The sequence below is a fragment of the Delphinapterus leucas genome, chromosome 1, assembly GCF_059928025.1.
Source record: "Delphinapterus leucas isolate spDelLeu-1000000601 "Yukka" chromosome 1, BTC_Dleu_Yukka2, whole genome shotgun sequence".
NCBI classification, from domain to species: Eukaryota; Metazoa; Chordata; class Mammalia; order Artiodactyla; family Monodontidae; genus Delphinapterus; species Delphinapterus leucas.
The window spans coordinates 157,249,461-157,272,721 of NC_143129.1; the positions used below are offsets into that span (position 1 = coordinate 157,249,461).

At 38.2% G+C, this 23,261-nt stretch overlaps 1 protein-coding gene across 10 annotated transcripts in view; it reads left to right on the forward strand.

Annotated features, from left to right (window-relative positions):
- SCMH1 (Scm polycomb group protein homolog 1) overlaps positions 1-23,261 on the forward strand; it is a 188,144-nt gene that overhangs the window by 74,238 nt on the left and 90,645 nt on the right. For 8 of the 10 annotated variants that reach the window (XM_089895192.1, XM_089895178.1, XM_022575414.2 and 5 more), the window contains 2 exons: positions 1,052-1,286; positions 19,039-19,127. In XM_089895192.1, coding sequence (XP_089751318.1) covers positions 1,052-1,286; positions 19,039-19,127 — 324 coding nt within the window. Of the gene's footprint in view, positions 1-1,051; positions 1,291-19,038; positions 19,128-23,261 lie in introns of those variants that run through there. The other 2 variants (XM_089895198.1, XM_022575422.2) reach the window with 2 other exon arrangements.

Below are 23,261 nucleotides of genomic sequence, written 5' to 3' on the forward strand. Positions count from 1 at the left end.
TGGGTGATTATGATGTGTCAGTGTAGGTTCATCAGTTTTAACAAATGTGGTAGGGGATGTTGATAATAGGGGAGACTCTGCACCTGTTACGGCAGGATGTTTATGGGAAAGCTCTGTACCTTCCTCTCAATTTTGCTAAGTTTTCAACCTAAAACTGCTCTAAAAAAATGTGGTCTTAACAAAAAAGTAACGAATTATTGATACATTCAACAAATGGATGAATATCAGAATAGTTAATGCTGAGTGAAAGAAAGTAGACCCCCAAAAAGTATATTCTCTGTGGTTCCATTTAAGTCTAGAAATGCAAACCAGTCTACACTGATAGAAAGTAAAGCAATGTTTGCCTGGAAAGAGGGGTCTGGGAAGAGCTAGACAGAGAGATTATAAAAGGATATGCAAGACTTGAGAGTGCGTCCATGTTCCTTATCTTGATTGTGGTGATGTTTTCCAGGGTGTACGTGATGTATATGGTGTCATGAGTGTATACATATGTCGGTACTTACCAAAATGTGTAGTTTATTGTATGTCAATTATAACTAAAAGTTGTTTTAAAAAATAGGAATTGACTTATAAGTTAATGTCAAAGTAAGAAAAAAAATCAACTGCCAATGGTTAGTCTGTGTGGTAGACATACAAACCAATACACTGAAATGCTCCATGAAGAGACACTAAGGATATGATAGTTTAATAGGATGATTTCTAAAAAGAAAATGTTAAGAACACCTGGAGGGTTAAGGATTTGGAGACGATAGGATGAAAAACAGCATTTAAGCAAGGGCCACTTGAGACATTCTTGTCCTTTTCTTACTGGTGAGTCAATATTTGATGCTTCAGTGGAAAGTAATTTTTTCCCTTCCATTTTACATTTCAGTGTTTATTTTGTATGAAGCCCTTCCTAAGTATTAGGGAATAATTCAGGGGGGTTGTTCCTGACCCAGCTGTAACCAGTTTGAGTCCAAAGCATAAACTTTCAGGTTCCATCTCTTAATATCCTTACTGAAAATGCCGTTTATTCTTAGTTTGCCTAATCCCCATGGCTTGTTCTCCTCAGTCCTACACACCTCCAAGCAACGAGTTCAAGATCAGTATGAAATTGGAAGCACAGGATCCCAGGAACACCACATCTACCTGTATTGCCACAGTAGTTGGACTGACAGGCGCTCGCCTCCGCCTTCGCCTTGATGGCAGCGACAACAAGAATGACTTCTGGCGTCTGGTTGACTCAGCTGAAATCCAGCCTATCGGGAATTGTGAGAAGAATGGGGGTATGCTGCAGCCTCCGCTGGGTGAGTAACTAGACCCAAGCTCTCCCTAGCCCATTAGTTATCTTCCCCAAATTGTACATCCTGTTAAAGGAAAACATAGGGCCCTCTGCCTATCCCTTCTTTTTCATATGGTCCAAAAGAACAGGCCCACCTAAAATGAAATGACCTGAAAAATCTGGACCTATCCATTCTACATTAACTTATGATATCCAAGCTTCTCTCAAGCTCTTCTTTTTCTGACAAGAAACCACACATTTCATCCTTCTTTGTCACTTCCCCTTTACCCTGAGAAAAAGAATGGAAGGAGATCTTGACGTTTAACTTGCCTCAAAAAACCATAGACTTTTCACCAAATCCTACAGTGATAACAGGAAGTGAGAGAAAAATCTCCCAGTAGAAAGGATGACTATTACAAAGATCCATTATCTCCTTTCCCCTAAATTTTTACTCGGTCCTTGGAATTTTCTCACTTTGAGTCAATTATTAAGTAAAATGCATTATTTTACTTAAACTAATAACCCCACTGTATTTTTCTCCTCAAGATCAGATTCACCTTTTTTTGCCTCAATATACCTGAATGATTTAGCCCATCTCATCAGTTACTACTAATCACTATTGCAGTGAGTCTCAACAGAGGATAGAGAGAGATGGGTTATAGGCTATGTTCCCTTCAGGAGGCTGTGCTAAATTAAATGAACATTAGAGGACAGTATCATTTGAAAGACCTCCCCAGGTGCTTATTTAACATTTTCCTCCATTAAAAAAAATTATTTGTAATGTAAACTTTCAAATGTGTACAAAAGTAGGAAAAATAGCACAGTGAATGTCCATGTATCCCTTATCCTTGATAGTCAATCTTGTTTTCTTTGTACCTATACACACTCCCTGCCTGCTCCTGCCCAATTGCCTAAACATAGTATTTTATTGTTAAATATTTAGTATGTATCTCTCATAGTTAATATTTTAAAAGCATAATCATAATAACATTATCACATGTAAATAATGATAATTCCTTAATATCAATGAATATTTACTCAATGTTTAAATTTTCCCTACTGTCTGTCTATCTGTCTGTCTGTCTCCCTCTTTCTCTCTCTCTTTATTCCATTTTCTTTGAATCAGGATCCAAATAAAATCAACATATTGCAGTTGGTTGATATGTCCCTTAAGTCTCTTTTAGTCTATGGGTTCTTCTTCTCTCTCTTATTTTTTCTTGCAATTTATTTGTTGAAAAACCTGAGTCATTTGTCTTTAAATTTTCCCACAATTAGATTTTGCTGATTGTATCTCTGTGGTATCATTTTACATGTTTCTCTGTCCTCTCTTCCTAGAAATTGGTAACTAGATCTAGAGGCTTGATCAGGTTAAGGTTCAATTTTTTCATAAGAATATTTCATAGGTGGTGGTCTTTATTAGGAAGCATATATGGTCTGGTTGTTGTCTCTCATTTTATTATGTAGTAGCCATTACTGCTTGTGGTCTAGAGCAGGGGTTGACAGATTTTCTTAAAGAGTCAGATAGTAAATATTTCAGGCTTATGGGCCATACCTTCTCTGTTGTAACTAGTCATCTTTGTCCTTGTAATGTGAAAGCAGCCATAGATGATACATAAACAAATGGGCAAGGATGTGCTCCAATAAAGCTTTATTTACAAAAACAGGTGGCCAGCCATCTGGCTATAGTTTGCTGACCCCTGATTTAGACCCATCACTTCATTATGGTTGAAAAATGGGAAATTTTAATATTATCATTCAGTCCACATAAATTAAATGGAACATGTCTATTAAAATAAACTTTCATCAACTATTTGGTTATCCTAAAGTACAGTTCATGCAGGAAAGACAGTTTAAATGCTTGATTCCTTTCTTTATTTACCAATTTTCAAAATAATGAATTGGATTACCATCATCCTCCAAAATTATTTATGGGTAGTGTTATTGTTGTTGTTGTTGTTTAGTATCATAAACTCAAAGATTCATATATAACTGATGTGTTTCACTCCTTGCACTAACTGTCCTTATTGATTCTTGAATTATCCCATCTTTGGTGTCATATATATATAAATCATTCTTAAAGTGAAATCTATAAAACAGTATATTCAGAGAAATCCCCTTCACCTTATCCCTTTCTTCTGCTATAGGGTAACCACTTTCTTTTAATTTAATAGTTTATACTCCATTTTTTAAAAAATAAGCAAATATATCCATGTGAGTGTGTGTGTATTCCCTGTCTTCTTATATAAATGACAGCATATTATACATACTTTCCTCAGTCTTACTTTTTTCATTTAGCAGTATATCCTAAAGATGACTTCTTAGTTGTATGAAGATGTTCCTCATTCCTTTTTGTAGCTGCATAGTACCGTAAGATTCTCAACCTACTTTATGAATCACTGTTTAGAAGCATCTTGATAGGCTATTAAAAAATGTACGTTCCCAGGGATAATGGTGACCATCTAAATCAAAATCTTTCCATAAATTCTCCAGAAACATACAGATCAAAAAGGAAAGAAAATCAAACCACCCATAACTCATGCCTAAACATAACCAGGAGTGAAGAATACCACAGATGGGAATGTAAATTGATATAGCCACTATGGAGAACAGTATGGAGGTTCCTTAAAAAACTAAAAATAGAACTACTATACGACCCAGCAATCCCACTACTAGGCATATACCCTGAGAAAACCATAATTCAAAATGAGTCATGTACCACAATGTTTATTGCAGTTGTATTTTCAATAGCCAGGACATGGAAGCAACCTAAGTGTCCATCGACAGATAAATGGATAAAGAAGATGTGGCACATATATACAATGGAATATTACTCAGCCATAAAAAGGGTTTTCCCCGTTTCATAAAAAGAAACGAAATTGAGCTATTTGCAGTAAGGTGGATGGACCTAGAGTCTGTCATACAGAGTGAAGTCAGAAAGAGAAAAACAAATACCGTATGCTAACACATATATATGGAATCTAAAAGAAAAAAAAACGGTCATGAAGAACCTAGGGGCAGGATGGGAATAAAGACGCAGACCTACTAGAGAATGGACTTGAGGACACAGGGAGGGGAAGGGGTAAGCTGGGACAAAGTGAGAGAGTGGCATGGACATATATACACTACCAAATGTAAAACCAATAGGTAGTGGGAAGCAGCCGCATAGCACAGGGAGATCAGCTCGGTGCTTTGTGACCACCTAGAGGGGTGGGATAGGGAGGGTGAGAGGGAGGGAGACGCAAGAGGGAGGGGATATGGGGATATATATATATATATATATATATATATATATATGTATAGCTGATTCACTTTGTTATAAAGCAGAAACTAACACACCATAGTAAAGCAATTATACTCCAATAAAGATGTTAAAAAAAAAAAAAGAATACCACAGAATACCACAGATTTCAGTAACATGTTGTCTGCATGTTCAGATATAAAGATCTGAAAGCACTAGAGCTAGTACCCACTCCATACCAGAATGAAGAGTTTTATGTAGGTAGAAACTGCATTAAAAAGGGAGAGGGCAATGGGAGCCTAACACAGCCAAAATCACCCCCAGAAAAAGACAATCCCATCCAGAGTGGGAAATACTGAAAGAGAGGTAAGAGCTAGTTGATTAGAGCCTTGGCTACTGGAGAATCAGAAGAAAGAGAGTGAATTAAAAGAGTGAGGGACGAGAGATAGCAGTCTTGGGAAGACAACTACCTTTGTGGGAGAGGTAGCTATAATATTGAAGGAAAAGAAGGAAACCATGGGTAGTGATTTAGAGTTATGCAGGAACAAAAGAGAATCATAAAATCAAAAGACATACAAACCTTCCCGTCCCATCCCAAATAGGCTCATCTACTAAAGAAACTGCATTTCACTATGCCAACAGAAAACTCATGACCCAAGATCCCTGCCAAAATGGAACATCCTGTATTTTGCAAGCCCAGGAAAATATAAGACATTTCAAAGGATTAGGAAACAGCAGTCAACATCTATAAAAAGCTTCTACGTGAAGAAAAACAGAAATAGAGGATAAAACCATTTTAACTATTGAAAATTCTACAGCCAAAATCAGTGAGTAGCCAGAGGAAAACTGTTGTACAATAACCCATCTCAAATAAGTATTGACAGATATGAAAAAATACCTTGAATCAAAAATTCTAAGTCAGACTAGAAATGCACAATAGACAGGAAGATGTGAAAGTAGAATTGTTCAAACTCAAGAAAAAAATTGAAAGAAAAATAATCTCAGTTGAAGACTCAATTCCAGGGTACCCACTGGGACAATAGATTCAACTGGAAATATAATAAGGGACATTGAGAAGAGAAATAAAAATAAATATTAGAGAAGGTTTACAAGTATCAGAAAGGAACTGTTAGATATAGAACATAACAAAGATCCAATGTGTATATGTATGTGTACATATATATTTGGAGTCCCTGAAGAAGATAAACAGAATTAATACTTAAAATTGTAACATAAGAAAATTTTCCAAAAATTAAGGAACACCTAAACCTTCATATTGAAAGGGCCTACCTTATTCCTGGAAAAATTGATGTAGATTGGTCAACTCTAAGACATATTCTAGTACAACTATTATACTCTAAGAATAAAGAAAAATTCATCTAAGCCTCCAGCAACAAGGCCAAATTACTCACAAGGGAAAGAAAGTCAGGTTTGCATCATACTTCTCAACAGCAAAATACAAAGCAAGACTAAGTGGAGCAGCATTTTTAAGAAATTCAAGGAAAGAAAATGAAAAGACAGGTTTTATATCTAGACAAGCTGTTTTTTCAAGTCCTGAGATTATACTGAAAGAGTTTTCAGCATGCAAGAACTCAGGAAATACTGTGACCCCAAGCCCTTCCTAAGGAATCAATTATGGAAAGAGCTCCATCCAAACAACAGGTGATCAATCTAAGACAAAAACAAAGGTAGGGACAAGAGTAGAATAGTATGGTATCAGTCTGGGTCCAGTAAAGAAAGAGAACCCACACAGCAGTTTAAACACAGAAAGTTTAATATACATGTTAACTGTAACAGAGGATTGGAGTGAGGGATTGGCTAGTCAAAAGGCAAGAGAACTCTAAAGAATATAAGAAGAGCAGACGTAAGGAGAAGCCACGACACTGGGGCAGAGATAGAGGGGCCAAGGAAGAGCCTCCCTTCCCCCATCTCAGGGCTGAGATGTAGACCTTGTTGGAGGGGGCACAGCTGTGGCTCACTGGATGAGAGAAATCACTGTGGTGCCACAGCAGTGGAACTTGCTAGAACTCTGTCCTCCAGGGTGCTGAGAAAGCTGTTCATGGAGAGGTGTGTCTCTGGAGAAACTCTTCTACAGAACCACTTAAGATGGGGAGGGTGGTGCTGCTACGGGCTGCCCTGTGCTCCCGGACCTGGGGCATAGGGAAGATGGGGTGCTGCAGGAGCCTGCCAAGCCAACACGATGCAGCCAGAAAGCAAGCCCCTTTCCTCCTGTCGTATCTGTAGATGGGGTCCCGGGTATCACTTAAAACTGATAAACCAAATAGTAGAAGGCTAAGTGAGGAAATAAGGGAATTAAGGACATTATAACATATGTTAGTATAAAGGTAACTACTAAAACAAAATTCCAGAACTTCCTAAATACCAAAAGAACAAAAAGATCAAGAAACAGATGACACAAAGAGATGAACTAATATGGAGAACGCAGTAAATAAAGCATAATGTGACAGAGTTGAGACCAAATGTGTAATTTATATTAATAAATGTAAATGGTTTAAACTCACCTATTAAAAGAAAAATATTTCAGATTGGTGCTCAAAGTCAAACCCAACTTTATACTCTGTACAGGAGACATACCTAAAGTAAAGTGAGTCAGAACAGCTAAAAATAAAAGGATGATCAAGGATATATGAAGGAACTTCAAACAATATAATAGCAGAGGTTACAATTCTGTTATTAGACATAGTAGAATTAATAAAAATAGAAATTATGGTAGATGCAAGGAGACATAGACAAACACATTAATAGGAGAATTAACACAACTCTCTCAAGACAAGACAGGCCAAGAGGACAAAAAAAGTAAAGGGTTGAAGACTTTAATGAATAAGATAGATCATATGTGTGTGTGTGTATATATGTATGCATATCAAACTTTATACCCTGGTAAATGCCCTTCCACGTTGAAATTTAAAACTCTTTAAACAACTTTTGTTTGAAAAATGGAAATATAAACCAAAATTTTAAAATTCCTAAAACATAATGATAATAAACATCACATCAGAATTTTGAGATATAATTAAAGCAGTGGTTGGAAGAAAATTTATAGCCTTAAATACCTGACATAAAGAAAAATGAAAGGATAAATATTACGATTTAAATTCCCAATTAAAACAGCTAGAAAAAGTTACACTCCAAAGCAAATACAAAGGAGAACTAAGTAGAAGAAAAAATAAAGATAGAAAGAGATTAATGTGGTAGAAAATAGAAAAGCAGTAAATCAAAATACTGTGTCTTTGGAGAAAACCTCAACAAAATAACAAACCACTAGTTAGCCTAATAAAGAAAAAAAAAGAATAAGCACAGATATACAAAAGTAGAAATGACAAAGGCGGGGAATAGCCCTATGTAAACTAGGAAAGCTAGATGAAATAAGAAAATACTGTTTGTCAAAATTGACCCTAGGAGCATCACATATGTTTTCAAAGCACTTACATCAAAGTACTGCATGCAGATTATTTTAGAGGGAAATCCTACAAAACCTTGAAGACCAGATAATCTCAATGCTACTTAAGTTGTTGTACGTCAGTGATACCCAACAGAACTTTCTGTGATGATGGAAATGTTTTATGTCTTTGCTGTCCAGTATGGTAGTCACCAACCACATGTGTCTGTAGAGCACTTGAAATGTGTCTACCGCAACTAAAGAACTGAATATTTTATTTTAATTATAATTTAAAGTTAAAAACCTATGTGGTTGGTGGCTACCATACTAGACAGTGCACTTCTAGATCATAGAAAAAGGAAAATATCCAAATTCTTTTATGAAGCAGGTAGAACTTGGATACTTAAACCTGATTTAAACACACACACACAGCCTCGTGTGAATATTATTACAAAACACCTAAATAAAATATTAGGAATTAGAGTTCAACATATTTACAACAATAATTCATCAAGACAAAGTAGTGTTTTTTTTCTGGGAATGAAAAGAATATTTAACTTCAGAGATATCATTAATGGACTTCACCATATTAAAATAGCTAAGGAAGAAAGTCATATGAACTTCAGCAAAATTCAGCACACTACTGAGGGCTCACATTTCTCGATTTCAAAACTTACTACAAAGCAACAGTACTCAAGACATTGTGGTACTGTCTTAAATTGAACATAGACTTATAGATAAGAGGATTAGATTTGAGAGTCCAGAAATAAACCCATACATTTATGCTCGGTTGGTTTTCACCAAGGGTGCCAAGATAAGTCAGTAGGGGTTTTCAACAGCTGGCACAGGGACAACTGGATATCTACATACAAAAGAATGAAGTTGGACCCCACCTCCACACCATATACAAAAATTGACTCCAAGTGGATAATAGACCTAAATGTAAGAGCTAAGACTATAAAACTCTTAGAAGAAAACATGGGAGTAAATCTTCACGACCTTGGATTAGGCAGTGGTTTCTTAGATATGGCACCGAAAGCACAAACAACAGAAGAAAAACTAGATAGATGGGCTTCAAAATTAAAAGCTTTTGTGCTTCCAAAGACACTATCAAGGAAGTGAAAAGACAGCCCACACGATGGGAGAAAATAGGAAAATCCAAAAGGGCAGAGAGTAGGTTAGTGGTTTCCAGGGATTGGGTTGAAGGGACAATGGGGGGTGACAGCTAATAGATACGGGTTTTCTTTTTGGAGGAGTGATGGAAATGTTCTAAATTAGGTAGAATGATGTTTCATAACTCTACAAACCACTGAATCGGATATTTAAAAGCATAAATTGAGTTACATCTCACTAAAGCTATTATTTTTTCAAAATCACATGTCCGATTCAACAAATAGTATTGGGAAAACTGGATATCCACATGCAAAAGAATGAAGTTGGACCTTTACCTTATACCATTATACAATAACTAACTCAAAATGGATCAACAACCTAAATGTAGGAGCTAAAACTGTAAAACTCTTAGAAGAAAACATAGGGGAAAAGCTTCATGATGTTGGAATTGGCAGTGATTTTTGGATACGAGACCAAAAGCACAGGCAACAAAAAAAAAAATAGTTAAATTTGACTGCATCAAAATTTAAAATTTTGTTTATCAAAGGACACTTTTAACGGAGTGAAAAGGGAACTCATGGAATGGGAGAAAATATTTGCAAATCATATATCTGGTAAGGGGTTAATATCCAGAATATATTTTTTAAAACTCCTTCAGTTGAACAACAGCAAATAAACAACCTGATTAAAAAATAGGCAAAGGACTTGAATAGACATTTCTCTAAAGAAGATATACACGTGGCCAATAAGCACATGAAAAAATGCTCAGCATCAGTAATCATTTAGGGAAATACAAATCAAAAACACAATGAGGTAATACTTCACACCCATTAGGATGGCTATTATCAAATAAATAGAAAATAGCAAGGGTTGGTGAGGATGTGGAGAAGTTGGAACCATGTGTATTGTGTATTGGGAATGTAAAATGGTACAGCCACTAAGGAAAACAATATGTTTCCTCAAAGAAGTTAAAAACAGAATTACATGTGATCTAGCAATTCCACTTTGGGGTAGATAGGCAAAAGAATAGAAAGCAGGGACTAAAGGAGATATTGGGATACCTATATTTAGCAGCATTATTCACAATATCCAGAAGGTCAAAACAACCCAAGTGTCCATTGACAGAAGAATGGATAAATAAAATGTGGTATATACACACAGTGGAATATTATTCAGCTTTAAAAAGTAAGGAGATTCTGACACATGCTACAATGTGGATGAATCTTAAAGATATTATGCTATTATAAATGAAATAAGCCAGGCACAAAATGACAAATGCTGTATGATTCCACTTATACAAGGTACCGAATATAGGCAAATTCATAGCGGCAGAAAATAGAATGGCGGTTGCAAGGAGCTGGGAAAGGGGAGAGGGGAATGGGGAGTTACTGTTTAATGGGCAGAGTTTCATTTGGGGAAGATGAAAAAGTTCTGGAGATGGATGGTGGTAATGGTTACACATTGATGTGTATGTACTTAATGCCATTTACTTTTGAGAAAGAAGGGGAAATATATGTGTATACACACACATGCACATATATATAATGTACATGAACTTACATATATTTTGTATACTTAGTTTTATAAAAAGAAACACAGAACTGTTAAAACCAGAAAATAATGAAAAGGTTCCCTATTGGGAGTGTCTGGGAATAGGGTGGAAAGCATAGAAATGAGAGCGAGACTTCTCTAAAAATACTCTTTTATATTCTTTTGACTTTTGAATTATATAAATGTCTTATTTAATACATAAAATTAAACCAAAAACAAAAAGATGAACAAGCCATATCCTAAAATTGACTATAAACAGAAACAAACTGAACTCTGTATCAAATGGATATCATAACCACATTGAAAAAAGAGTTCAAACAACTTGAACACAGAACCTTCACAGTACACCCGCAATGGGACATATTTCAAAGGAAAATGGAACTGCAAAGAAATTCTGACTTTTTCTTAATAATGTTAGTGGTTTTGCCCTAATAATCTGAAACTATTTTGCATGTATTGAAGATAGAGCAAATGAGTAAATAAGATACAAGTATGGGATGGAAAAGATGAAGAATTGGAGTGTAGGATTTGAATTGGAGATATGTTATGAACTCTTAACTTAAAATAGGTCTATAAGTATATATTAATATGTATTAAAATATACATAAATATATATTAATATAATACTTATTCACTTAGAATATATATGTATGTATATGTATATATTCTAAGGTAATACATGTATATGTATATGTATGTATATATATGTATATATTCCAAGCTCTCTTGAAAAGGCCTGGAAACAATGACTCCTCAGTAGCAATGGGAGCATCTTGATTTGATTTCTAAATCCCATTCTCCACTAAAAGGAATCATGGCTCCTTGGAGCAATGGCTGATTCCAAGACTGAGCAACAGAGAAAATGTAAGGTGAGTCTGGAAGATCTTATTATGCCAGAAAGCAAAGAAGTCTCAAAGATTGAGGGGTACATATCAGAGGGATACAGGAGCCAGTTTAAAGGGACTCTGACTAGCCAAAATTGGAAAAATATGACCATCAAAGAGAATAATAAAAATAGAAGAAAATAATAATAGCCTCATGGGTCCCTAGTGATACACAGGAAAAAAAAATTAAAGTTGCAGAGAAAGTTCTTCTTTACAGAATATCAGCTAACAAATATAAAGAATGATAGAAAATTATCATTTCGGCAACCACCATTTAAATGGATTCAGACCAAGATAATCAATGAATGCTAAAACAAAGAAAAAAAAAAAGCTTATTGGAGAATAGGATATTCACACAGTCTCCAAGTTTCTCCCCACTGATTATCTATTAATTACAAGGGGAAATTACAATGAAGAAATCTGTCAGTCATTTCTTAATAAGTGATCAAATTCAGTATCATTAATAATTAGACACACTAACATTATGTACTGCTTGAAGCAATGAAATGAGAAGTACTCAACATCCCTTGTGTAGTATCTTTGTCAAAACTGTTTAGCATGGATGTAATCATAAGGAAACAATCAGAAAACATCCAAATTGTGGGACATTCTATAAAACAGGCCAGACTCTTCAAAAGTAACAATTTCATGAAAAACAAAAGGCAACTGGACTATCCTAGATGAAAGGAGACTAAAGAAACTTGACAACCAAATGCAATATGTCATCCGTGATGTATTTTAAAAATTAAACACCTATAAAGATTTGGGGACAGCTGAAGATATTTTTAATTAAATGTATTGGATATGATAATATTGCAGTTCTAAAGGAGAATGTCCTTGTTCTGAGGACAAATATCTTGACGTATGTAGAGGTGAAGTCTATATCATGATGTCTCTAACTTTCACATAGTTCAGAGGAAAAAGTGTGTGTAGACAGATGGAAAGCAATTGTGGTGAAGTGTTATTAGTTGCTGAATTTAGGTGAAGGGTACATAGTTTGCTCTTGTATTGTTTTTTGCTACTTTTCTCTAGGTTTAAAATTTTTCAAGATAAAAAGTTTTAAATAATTTATGTATATGATTATACATATATATGTGTGTGTGTTCATGTTACCCAGCCCTCCTCTGGACTTCTCCCCAGAGTTGCTGAATCAGAATTTCTAGGTAATGGGGCTTGGGATTCTGCATGGTAAAATGGCTCTCCCGAGACTCTAACACAGTTGGTCTGTATTTGGGAAGCATTGCTCCAAAGAGCATTCTTCTCCATTAAAATCTTGTGTGGTTTGTGTGTGTGTGTATGTGTGTGTGTTCTGTTCACATAGGAACATTGGTTACTACTTTGCAGAGTCCTCCAGAAAAAAGGTGAAAAGGTAGAATGATTCTCAGGTGATGTCAACCTTTTCCTCACATCCCCTTGTTTTACTGGTCCATTCTATACTTAGACTGAGGTTATTTCTTCTAAACAGGGCTGTCCGGATCACTAATTCTCAAATATGGCTGCCAGTTAGAATCACCTAGAGAGCTCTCAAAAATTTCAGTGCCTAGGCCTTACCTCAGATCAATTAAATCTGAATTTCTGGGAGTGGGATGATGTATTCTTTAATGCTCCCCAGGTGATTTCAGTGTCCAAGTTTGAGAGTCCCTAGGCTAGAGCAAAGCTGGCCTCTGGTGAGGCCTCTAGTCAAGTGTGTCAGGATCCCAGTATAAACTGCCTACTCAGCAAACTTAGTCACGTGCTCTGATGTCTATGTGGGACATTGACTTGAAAGGAACCCTCTTATGTTCCTGACACTGATCAGTCTTCTCTTATGCTAAATAGCTTCCAGGGCCTGTCAGTAAAAAGGGGGATTTTAAAAGATGCGTATCTCATTTATGGTTATGGAAATTTAAACTCTGTTTATAAAAATTTGGGAGGGGGGATGAAATTTTAGAGAGAAGTAACTTTTAACTATGGTATCTTAAATACTCATCTTACACAGGTAACTTTAAAAATATTCACCAAACTCTCTTCTCTGCAAGGCCCCTGACATTGAGTAACGCCAGACCCATCTATACATACACCTATCTCAAGACGAGTCATAACCCCACCCCCAGTTAAATAACTCTGAATTAACTTGTGTTTGAGTGTGTATATAAGAGCGGAGCATTGAAGTGGTGACAGCATCCTGGCCGAAGCAAAAGGAACTCTAGCAGGCCTTCCCAAATACAGCCTGACTGAACATACACTTCTTCCTCAGGGAAGACAGTTTGTTCAGCACCTCTCTTCCAGTCCTTGTTTCTGTCCCTCTTGGGGTAAAATTTAGATAGCCCGCCCAACCTCAGTTTGGAAGCACTGCTTTAGTTCAGTGTCGTCATCTGACAAATACAGAGATAGGGAAAGGGAAGTTAGCTGTCCAGAGTTGTACAGTGAATTGGTGGCATGTTTCTGTACATGTATTTGTATGTGTACATGTATGTAAAGCTCCTCTGGGAGGAGAGAATGATTTGGGAGTCATCTTGACAGCCATAGAGTCTAATAACTTCATAAAGCTTGGAATTACTATATAGGACAATGGCGGGGTAAGGAGTAGGGCCCATTCGTGTGCTTCCTGGTATGAGTGCTGTTCTGTTACCTGCCACCAGAGGGCATGAGCTATGATTAGATTCTAGACCTGCTGATCTACATTGAAGTTCAGAGCTTGCTCAGACCACTGTTAGTTCAAACAAACGAACCCTAACCTATTCAGTAGTCCCACAGTCTTAGGAGCATATGAAAGATCTTTGTGACTCGTTGTTTACAAATACTTTAAAAAGAAATCTTAGCTAAGCACAGAACACTTGCAGCATGCCTGGGTTTAGAATTGGAGACCTGGTTTTATAATATTAGCCCAGGCACTTACTAGTTTAGTTGTGTGGCCAATGGTAAGTTGCTTTATCTTGACTTTTAACCGTGAATTTCAGTTGCCTCACCTGCCACATCATTAATAAACTTTGCCACACGTGGTTGAGGATTAAATGGGGTAACATGATAAAGCATTTATCAATTCCTGACGCCCATTTCATAAGTGGAGATTTTTCCTTTGTTCAGTAAAACTCTCATGGAGCTCATAGTCTGGTTGGAAAAGACATACACATTACATGGAAAAAAGAAAGAAAATTTAGGCAGTGATAACAGGTAAGGATAATAAGAAGGGAGCAGGATCTAGGAGGCTATTTTAGGTAGGGTAGTCTAGGAGTGCCTCTCTGAGGAGGTGATATTTCAGCAAAGAACTATCAAAGGTTTGAGAAAAGTGAAGGGTGTTTGAGGCAGAGGGACACAGCTTGGTGTGCTTGGGAAACAGAAAGACCAGTGAATGAAAGGCAGGGGTGTGGCAGGAGATGAGTTATAAGAAGTAAGCAAGTTCCGTATCTTGTAAGTTTTGTTAAATACATAAAGACTTCAGATTTATTTTGTGTTATAGGATGTAAGCATAAGAGTGATGTGATCTGATTTATAGTTTTAAAAACATAACCATATTCTGGTTGCTGTGTGGAGAATAGACAGTAGGGAGGCAAAAGTAGAAGCAGAGAGAAGGGTTAGAAGGCTGTTTTAGTAGTCTGGGCAAAGTTTGGCTGTCACTTAGATTAGGGTGTTAGTGGGCAGAAATACAGAATGGTAAGGAACGGTTCGGTTTAGGGTATATTAGATGTAAGAACCATCAACACTTGCTGATTAATTGTATTTGAGAGACAATAGAAAGGGAGGAACCAAGAGTGACTTCTAGGCTTTTTGGTCTCAGCACTTGGGTTTAAATAAGTGGTTCCATTAACTGAGATGAGATGACTGGAGGAAAGGGGGTAGTAAAATCAAGAGTTCTGTTTTAGATTTACTCATTTTGAGATCTCTTGGCATCCAAGTAGAGTTATAGAATAAGGCAGTTGAAAATATGAGCATGAAACTCAGGACAGAGGTTTGGGTTAGAGATATAAATTGGCAGTCATCGTTAATGGGAAAAAAGTGGGGACCAAGAAGAGAGAACCAGTGGCCAGACACTGAGGTACTCCCACTTTAGAGGTTAGGATTTCTTACCCACCTGGCCTTTTCCTTGCAAGCCATTGTTTAATTTGAGGAGACCCTCAAATTATTGTTTTAACTCTTCTCTTCCTTTTTGCACAAATTTACAACTCCAGTTCTTTTACCAAGAGAGACAGCATGGTAGAACTGAGTGATTAAATATTTGAAGGCATTAATGTGCTGATTAATAATGAAGGCCCTGGAGACAGAGGAGTTCGGTTTAAATCCTGCCTCTGCTATTTACTAGCTTAGCGACCTTGGGTATTTTACTTAATTTCTCTAATCTCAGTCTTTTCATCTATGATAATCAAAGTAAAAGCCAGCATTCATTTAACACTTATCATATACCAGGCATCGTTTTAAGTGCTTCGCATGTATTAACCTATTTTAACCCTTAGAACAACCCATTGAAGTAGTTACTATTCTTACCCATTTTATTGTTGAGGAAATGAAAGCCAGAGAGAGGTCTTACAATTTGCTAAACATCACACACCAGGTAAGTAGCAGAGCTAGATTTGAATCTAGGGAGCCTGGCTCCAAAACCAGTGCTACTTTTCTCTTATCAAATTCACAGAGTTGTAGAAGTGATTAAATGAGATAACCCACTTAAAAGTGCTTAGCGCATGGAGGCTGGCAAATAATATGAGCGTAATAAATGTTTCCTTATGGCGGCAGCGTAGCATAGTGAAAGAGAATCCGATGGAAAGTCCTGGGGCTCCAGCCTGACTACAGGAACAACTTACGTGATCATGAACAAGTTTCTTAGCCTCTCTGGACTTCAGTTTTGTCATCTACAATATAAAACCTTCATACTATATGGCCTCTGAAATCCCTTTCAGTGTTTAAACATTCTATCTGTGACTCCCCAAGACAGATTGTGAATACATCTGAATTTGGTAGGGGAATAAGGTGCTCAGTAATTCCTTGGGTTGACAGCATTTCTACTTTGCCCTTCTACTCTTGAAGAAACTTGCTAGGAGATAGTGAAACGTAGTTAAGAACCATGAGGTTTGGAGTAAGACTGTCATGTAGTGGAATCTGTTTCTACCACTTCCTACCTTGGACAAGCTACTGCTTCTGAGTTTCTCTTTCATCATCTGAAAACTAGGGGTGATGACAGTGCACACCTCACGGCGTTATTTGAAATACCCTGTGAGAAAGCGCCTGTAAAGTACTTAATACATGAGAAGCATTGAATACATATTAACTATCGTAATATTATCATAAGGGTTTCCAGAGCTGAGAGGATTTCTTTTTCCCTCAAGTACCAGATGAGATAGAAGCCTTTCAGTAACCCACTTCCAAAGAATTGAATTGGGAATTACATGGTGAGGCACTCTTGTTGTTGGGAACTGAGGGCATGAATCAGAATTTTCTAATTGTGCAGTCATTCCTCCCCACTCCCCTCTTATACGAAGGTGTAGGGAGCATTTCTCTAGAGCAGCTTTGCCTTACCTGTAGGTGTAGTGAATCATTCATGGCAAATCTGCACTAGGTTTGGCTTGCTTCGACCCTTCTCTGACCTAAAGAGAGTTGTTTTACTCACACACAAACCAGACCTGAATTTCTGGAGAAATTTGTTTGTCTGTTTGTTTGTACCGTGGTCAAAGGAAGAGTAGTAGTCAAGACTCTTTTGGAGTGTAAAACCCCAACCCAGACCAGGTTAGAGGAGGGCAATAGGAGGAGGCAGGAATTAGTGACTCATGTAACTGCGAAGCCCAAGACCTGGTGCTGAGTGTGTCTGGACACAGGGTTTTAAACACTCTCATGTCTCCATCTCCTGCTCTACACTGGCCTTATTCTCAGTTATGTTCTCCATTTTAGCAGTGCCAAATCTACAAACTTACTTATAACCATGATCTCAGAGAAAGAAAAGCTCTCTCCAACATGCACATCATATCAGAAAACAGTTGATCCAACTTGGGACATACATGTACACTTTTGGTCTAGGGGAATCTGATGCTTTTAAATAGCATTATTTTGCATTCCATGGCCAGGTAGGTAGAGCCCAGTGTAGACATCCCCACCAAATCACATAAAATTAGAGTTTTCTTGTCTTTTGGGGTTTTTTTACAGAAGGAAAAAGAGCTAGGCAAGCAAAAAAGAAGTGGTAGCAGTTCGACAGGCCTGTGTGAATTGCTATCTCCATTGTTTATGAATGAGCTATCCCAAGAAGTCTCCTGACCCTGGGAAACCTCACTTGGTAGGCTAGCCAGCTTTGAGACTAAAAGTTTAAATCATGTGGGGGTGGTACCTCTCTCATTTACATTTTCTTCTCTCTTCTCACATCCTCCCCTTTAATTTAATTATAGTTCTTAACTAATACTTTATCCCAAAAGCTGGTTCTTCCTTTTTCATTTCACATGCACATTGATAATTTAGTGTAGTAAAGAGTGTGGGCTCAACAGTCAGATTGCCTGGATTTCAATCCTGTCTTTGTCATTTGCTCACTTTGAAATCTCAAGCAGTTTACTTTATACTTCTTTCCTCATCTATAAAATGAAGATAATTTCTCCCCTACTGGGTTGTCTTGAGGATTAAATTAGATAGTCGGTAGAAGGTGCCTGGCACAGTATCTAGCACACAGTGAAGTACTCAGTAATATCAGATACTGTTGTTGCTGTTTCTCTGCAGCTTTGGTTCAGCCTATCTGTTCTTTGTCAGGAATGGGAAAGCTGAGGTAGATTGGGAGACGATCAGAAAGCACTAGATTTTGGTATCTCAGGACAGAGGGTTGAAGCCAAATTGAAGGAAGCACTTGGAGCTCTAATTGGAAGACTTAACTATGATAATGATCTTATTTTTACAGTTTGTTAATTAAATGGTATATTCTTATTGACTTGTCATTGCAGAATGACAATGGACAATTAACATCCCTAGGCTTCTTTTCACTCTTTTGGAAAATGAGGTTTTTTTGATAAGATGATCCCTTCCATTTTCATCAGTGCCTGATCCTTCGTTAAGTAAAAGTGAATATCAGAAAGTGTTTTGTACTCTGTGTATGTGTGTATGTGTGAGAGAGAGAGGGAAAGAGAGACAGAGAGCGAGAAAGAGAAAGTGAGAGCAAAAGTGAGAGTGTGTTTACATTGAGATAAACCAAAAAGATTTACTTGTATATTGGATTTATCAGACATATCTGGTTTCTTCTTAAGAGATTATTATATCCCTGTTCACACTCTGTGGTCTAGATCATTTCTAAGTGTTTGTTATTCCTATCACAAATCTATTTTGTATTTTTCAAGGAAGCTTTTTAGGCATGATATTTGTTGTGTAATACTTGTTTTGGCTTCAGGAAACTTGGTTGGGGACTTTACTCCACTACTTACTTTGCAACATTACCTTGGGCAAGTTACATTCCCTCTTATATGCCTCATTTCCTCATCTGTCTAATGAGGCATTTCTTCTACTTAACCTTTAAGTCCTTCCCTAACCATCTGTGATTCTATAACTATCACAGCATAGGTTGTGGCAGGCGTAGCTGGATTCCAAAGGGAAAACTTGATATAGCAATTCCCTTTGAGACATATTTTTTATCTGTTGCCCATTATGTTTGCTGCAGGATTTCGGCTGAACGCTTCCTCTTGGCCCATGTTCCTTTTGAAGACGCTAAATGGAGCAGAGATGGCTCCCATCAGGATTTTCCACAAGGTACAGTGTCCCTCAGCTATCACCAGCTCCAAATTGCTTAAGGTCAAATGCTTACATTCTTTCAATTACTGAGCCTCTGATGTCTACATTATGTATGTGGCCTGAGGATGCCTTCTCAGAAACTAGTTCAGCAGACGGATTTTTTAAGTACCTTAAAAAGCCACAATTATCCCCAGAGAAATATTAGACTGGTAAATTAGGATTTCTGCGTTTTGGGTCCTAGCTCTGCCAATAGTAAGTTTTGACCTCATCTGTTAAGTGGGATTCTGTCTACCTCATAGGGTTTTAAGAAGTTAAACATTTTTTTTTATTAGTAAAACATATAAAGTGTAGTATAAATCTAAAGGAGCTATTCTTATTATAGATCATGCAGTTCCCTAAGGTCCATATTCTAAACAGAGAGAAAGGAAGGAGACTAGTTTTTGAGTGCCTACAGTATGTTTGGAGTTTATCTACGCTATCTCATTTAAATACCCACAGTTAACTTTATGAAGCAAGAATTATTATTTCGATTTAGTAGTTAAGGAAACAAATACATTTCAATAAGGAACTTGCCCAAGTTCGCATGACTGGTAAGTGGTGGAACAGGGATCCAAAACCTGTATTCAGTCTTGTTGATTTCTCGAGGGATGAAGCAATCAGTCTGCTCTTAGTTGATCTTTCATGAGATTAAAGTTACTGTAAAGGGGACTGAATTAGGGTTGCCTATGTTGCCATTTAAGTCTAAACCCTGAGAGTACCCTGGTTCCCAGAATACGGTATACTGGACAACTTGAAACCCTTCCACTGCAGAATACCTAAAAATGATGGGGGGTAAGGGGCCAACAAGTATTCTTTTAAAGGCTTTGCTGACCTTACTAGAAAGTAAGATAACTCCAAGGCCAAAATGAGGAAGGAAAAGCAGAGCGTTAGGTGCACTGAACCTGCAGGTGCCGTAAGGGGCTTTGCGAGTCTTACTTTCCAAGGACCTTGTCTTTTAACAACCACAGTAGGATAGAAGTTGAGGCCTTGGGCCCATGCAAGGCAGAAAAGATGTACCTGGGACTGCCACATAAAAAAATCAGATTGGATCCCTCAAATGTTTACTCCTTAGTGAAAAGACTATTGCATTGATGAGGAAGAGTCTCTGCCTGGGCCATGGGTAGGGGTAGGAAGTGAGTCATCTCTTCTGATAAGACAGTCTTTCCCCATGGAAGTCCAGGGTTCAGATATAGTGTCTGTGTTGTTTCAGAACTCCAAAATTGTATGGGATATTTCTGAGTGCCTGGCAGAAGCAAACCCAAAACCTCTCTAGAGGGTTTGGTTGTTTTCAACCCAGATGTCATAGAAGTCCCAAAAATGAAGTACCACTGAAGATGAGTTCAGTTCAGTTCATAATTACAGAGCCCGCAAAACTCACAAAGCAAATCCTGCATGATGAGACTTCAGTAGACAACAAACAGCAAGACTCTAACCTCAAGCACTTTCAGATAATAGAACTATCAGATAGAGATTATAAATTAAGTATTTGAAAATGAGTAAGGAATGAAAAGAAAGAATTCAAAGATGAGAAAAGTACAAACCTCTATTTCTTTTAAAGACAAAGTTGAAAAAACAACAAATTGACTATCTAGAAATGAAACTTAACCATTAAAATTTTTAAATCTTAGGTAGGCATATAAGCAATTTAGACCTAGATAGAGAAGAAAGAATTGAAAGCCACGTGTAAGGACTTTCCCCAGAGTGCAGTACAGAGAGATAAAGAGATGGAAAATATATTAAAGAGAAAAGACAAAGAGAATACTATTAGAAGGTCCAATATATGCTGAACATGAACTCTAGAAAGATTAATTAGAAAGAATAAAGAAAAGTCAATATTTGAAAAGATAATGACAGAATTTTCCAGAGTGTGTAATGAAGACAAATATATACCTTAAAACATCATGGTATAACTAAAGTCAAAATAAAAGACCTGAGCAAAGTAATCACACAGAATACAGTCATCCTCTGTGAGGGATGGTTCTGCACCTGTGGGGGACTGGTTCGAGGACCCCCTGAATATGAAAATCCACACATACTCAACTCCCTTATATAAAATGGCATAGTACAGTCAGCCCTCCATATCCACAGCTTCCATGTCCACGTGGACTGAACCTTCAAAAGGATTACAGTTAGGCTGACAGCACATTTCTTGACGGCAGCAGTACAAGCCAAAAGATAACAGAATAATATCTTCAAAGAACTAAGAAAAAATAGTTGTCCACCTAGAATTTTATATCTACTTATACTATTATTTCAGAATGAATGTAAAATCAAGACATTTTCCGCAAACTAATACAAATAGATACTAATATATCTGCTGAAAGAACAATTGAATAGTATATTTCAGGAAGAAGATAACGGGGGACTTCAATCCGCCTGCCAGTGCAGGGGACATGGGTTCAATCCCTGGTCCGGGAAGATCCCACATGCTGGGGAGCAACTAAGCCCGTGTGCCACAACTACTGAGCCCATGTGCCACAACTGATGAAGCCCACACACCTAGAGCCCATGCTCCACAACAAGAGAAGCCACCACAATGATAAGCCCATGCATCACGACGAAGAGTAGCCCCCGCTCGACTCAACTAGAGAAAGCCCGCGCGCAGCAATGAAGACCCAGCGTGGCCATAAATAAATAAATAAAGATAATTGAACTGGAAAGTAAGAATGAGATGCAAAGAGTACTGCTGAAGAAAGATTGTTTAACATGTGAGTAAAACTAATCAACCATTGCCTATAACTGTATAAACCAGTTATACTAACAGAAGTGATCAATTGGCAGTATAACAATATGGAACTAAATTATCAAACACCTATTAACTCAGGAGTAGTTTAAATATTCTGAGGTTCTTGTATTGTTTAAAGATGAGCTTTAGACTTAATTATGTCAACTATACAGTTATGATCTGAAGGGGATCCACCAAAAGACTAAATATAGAATGGTTAACGTATGAATTGGGGACTTCCCTGGTGGCACAATGGTTAAGAATCTGCCTGCCAGGGGAGCTTCAAGATGGCAAAAGAATAAGACGTGGAGATCACCTTCCTCCCCACAAATACATCAGAAATACATGTACATGTGAAACAACTCCTACAGAACACCTACTGAATGCTGGCAGAAGACCTCAGACCTCCCAAAAGGCAAGAAACTCCCCCACGTACCTGGGTAGGGCAAAAGAAAAAAGAAGAAACAGAAACAAAAGAATAGGGACGGGACCTGCGCCAGTGGGAGAGAGCTGTGAAGGAGGAAAGGTTTCCACACACTAGAAGCCCCTTCACGGGCGGAGACTGTGGGTGGCGGAGGGGGGAAGCTTCGGAGCCACGGAGGAGAGCGCGGCAACAGGGGTGCGGAGGGCAAAGGGGAGAGGTTCCCGCACAGAGGATTGGTGCCAACCAACACTCACCATCCCGAGAGGCTTGTCAGCTGACCCGCCGGGACGGGCTGGGGCTGGGAGCTGAGGCTCCAGCTTCAGTGGATCCCAGGGAGAGGACTGGGGTTGGTTGCGTGAACACAGCCTGAAGGGGCTAGTGCGCCACAGCTAGCCGGTAGGGAGTCTGGGAAAAAGTCTGGAGCTGCCGAAGAGGCAAGAGACTTTTTCTTGCCTCTTTGTTTCCTGATGCGCGAGGAGAGGGGATTAAGAGAGCTGCTTAAAGGAGCTCCAGAGACGGGTGCGAGCTGTGGCTGTCAGCGCGGACCCCAGAGACGGGCATGAGACGCTAAGGCTGCTGCTGCCGCGACCAAGAAGCCTGTGTGCGAGCACATGTCACTCTCCACATCTCCCCTCCCGGGAACCTGTGCAGCCCACCACTGCCAGGGTCCTGTGATCCAGGGACAACTTCCCTGGGAGAACACACGGCACGCCTCACGCTGGTGCAACGTCATGCCGGCCTGTGCCGCCGCAGACTCACCCCACGTTCCATACCTCTCCCTTCCCCTGGCCTGAGTGAGCCAGAGCCCCCAGATCAGCTGCTCCTTTAACCCTGTCCTGTCTGAGTGAAGAACAGACACCCTCAGGCAACTTACACACAGAGGCGGGTTCAGATCCAAAGCTGAACCCCAGGAGCTGTGCGAACAAAGAAGAGAAAGGGAAATCTCCCCAGCAGCCTCAGGAGC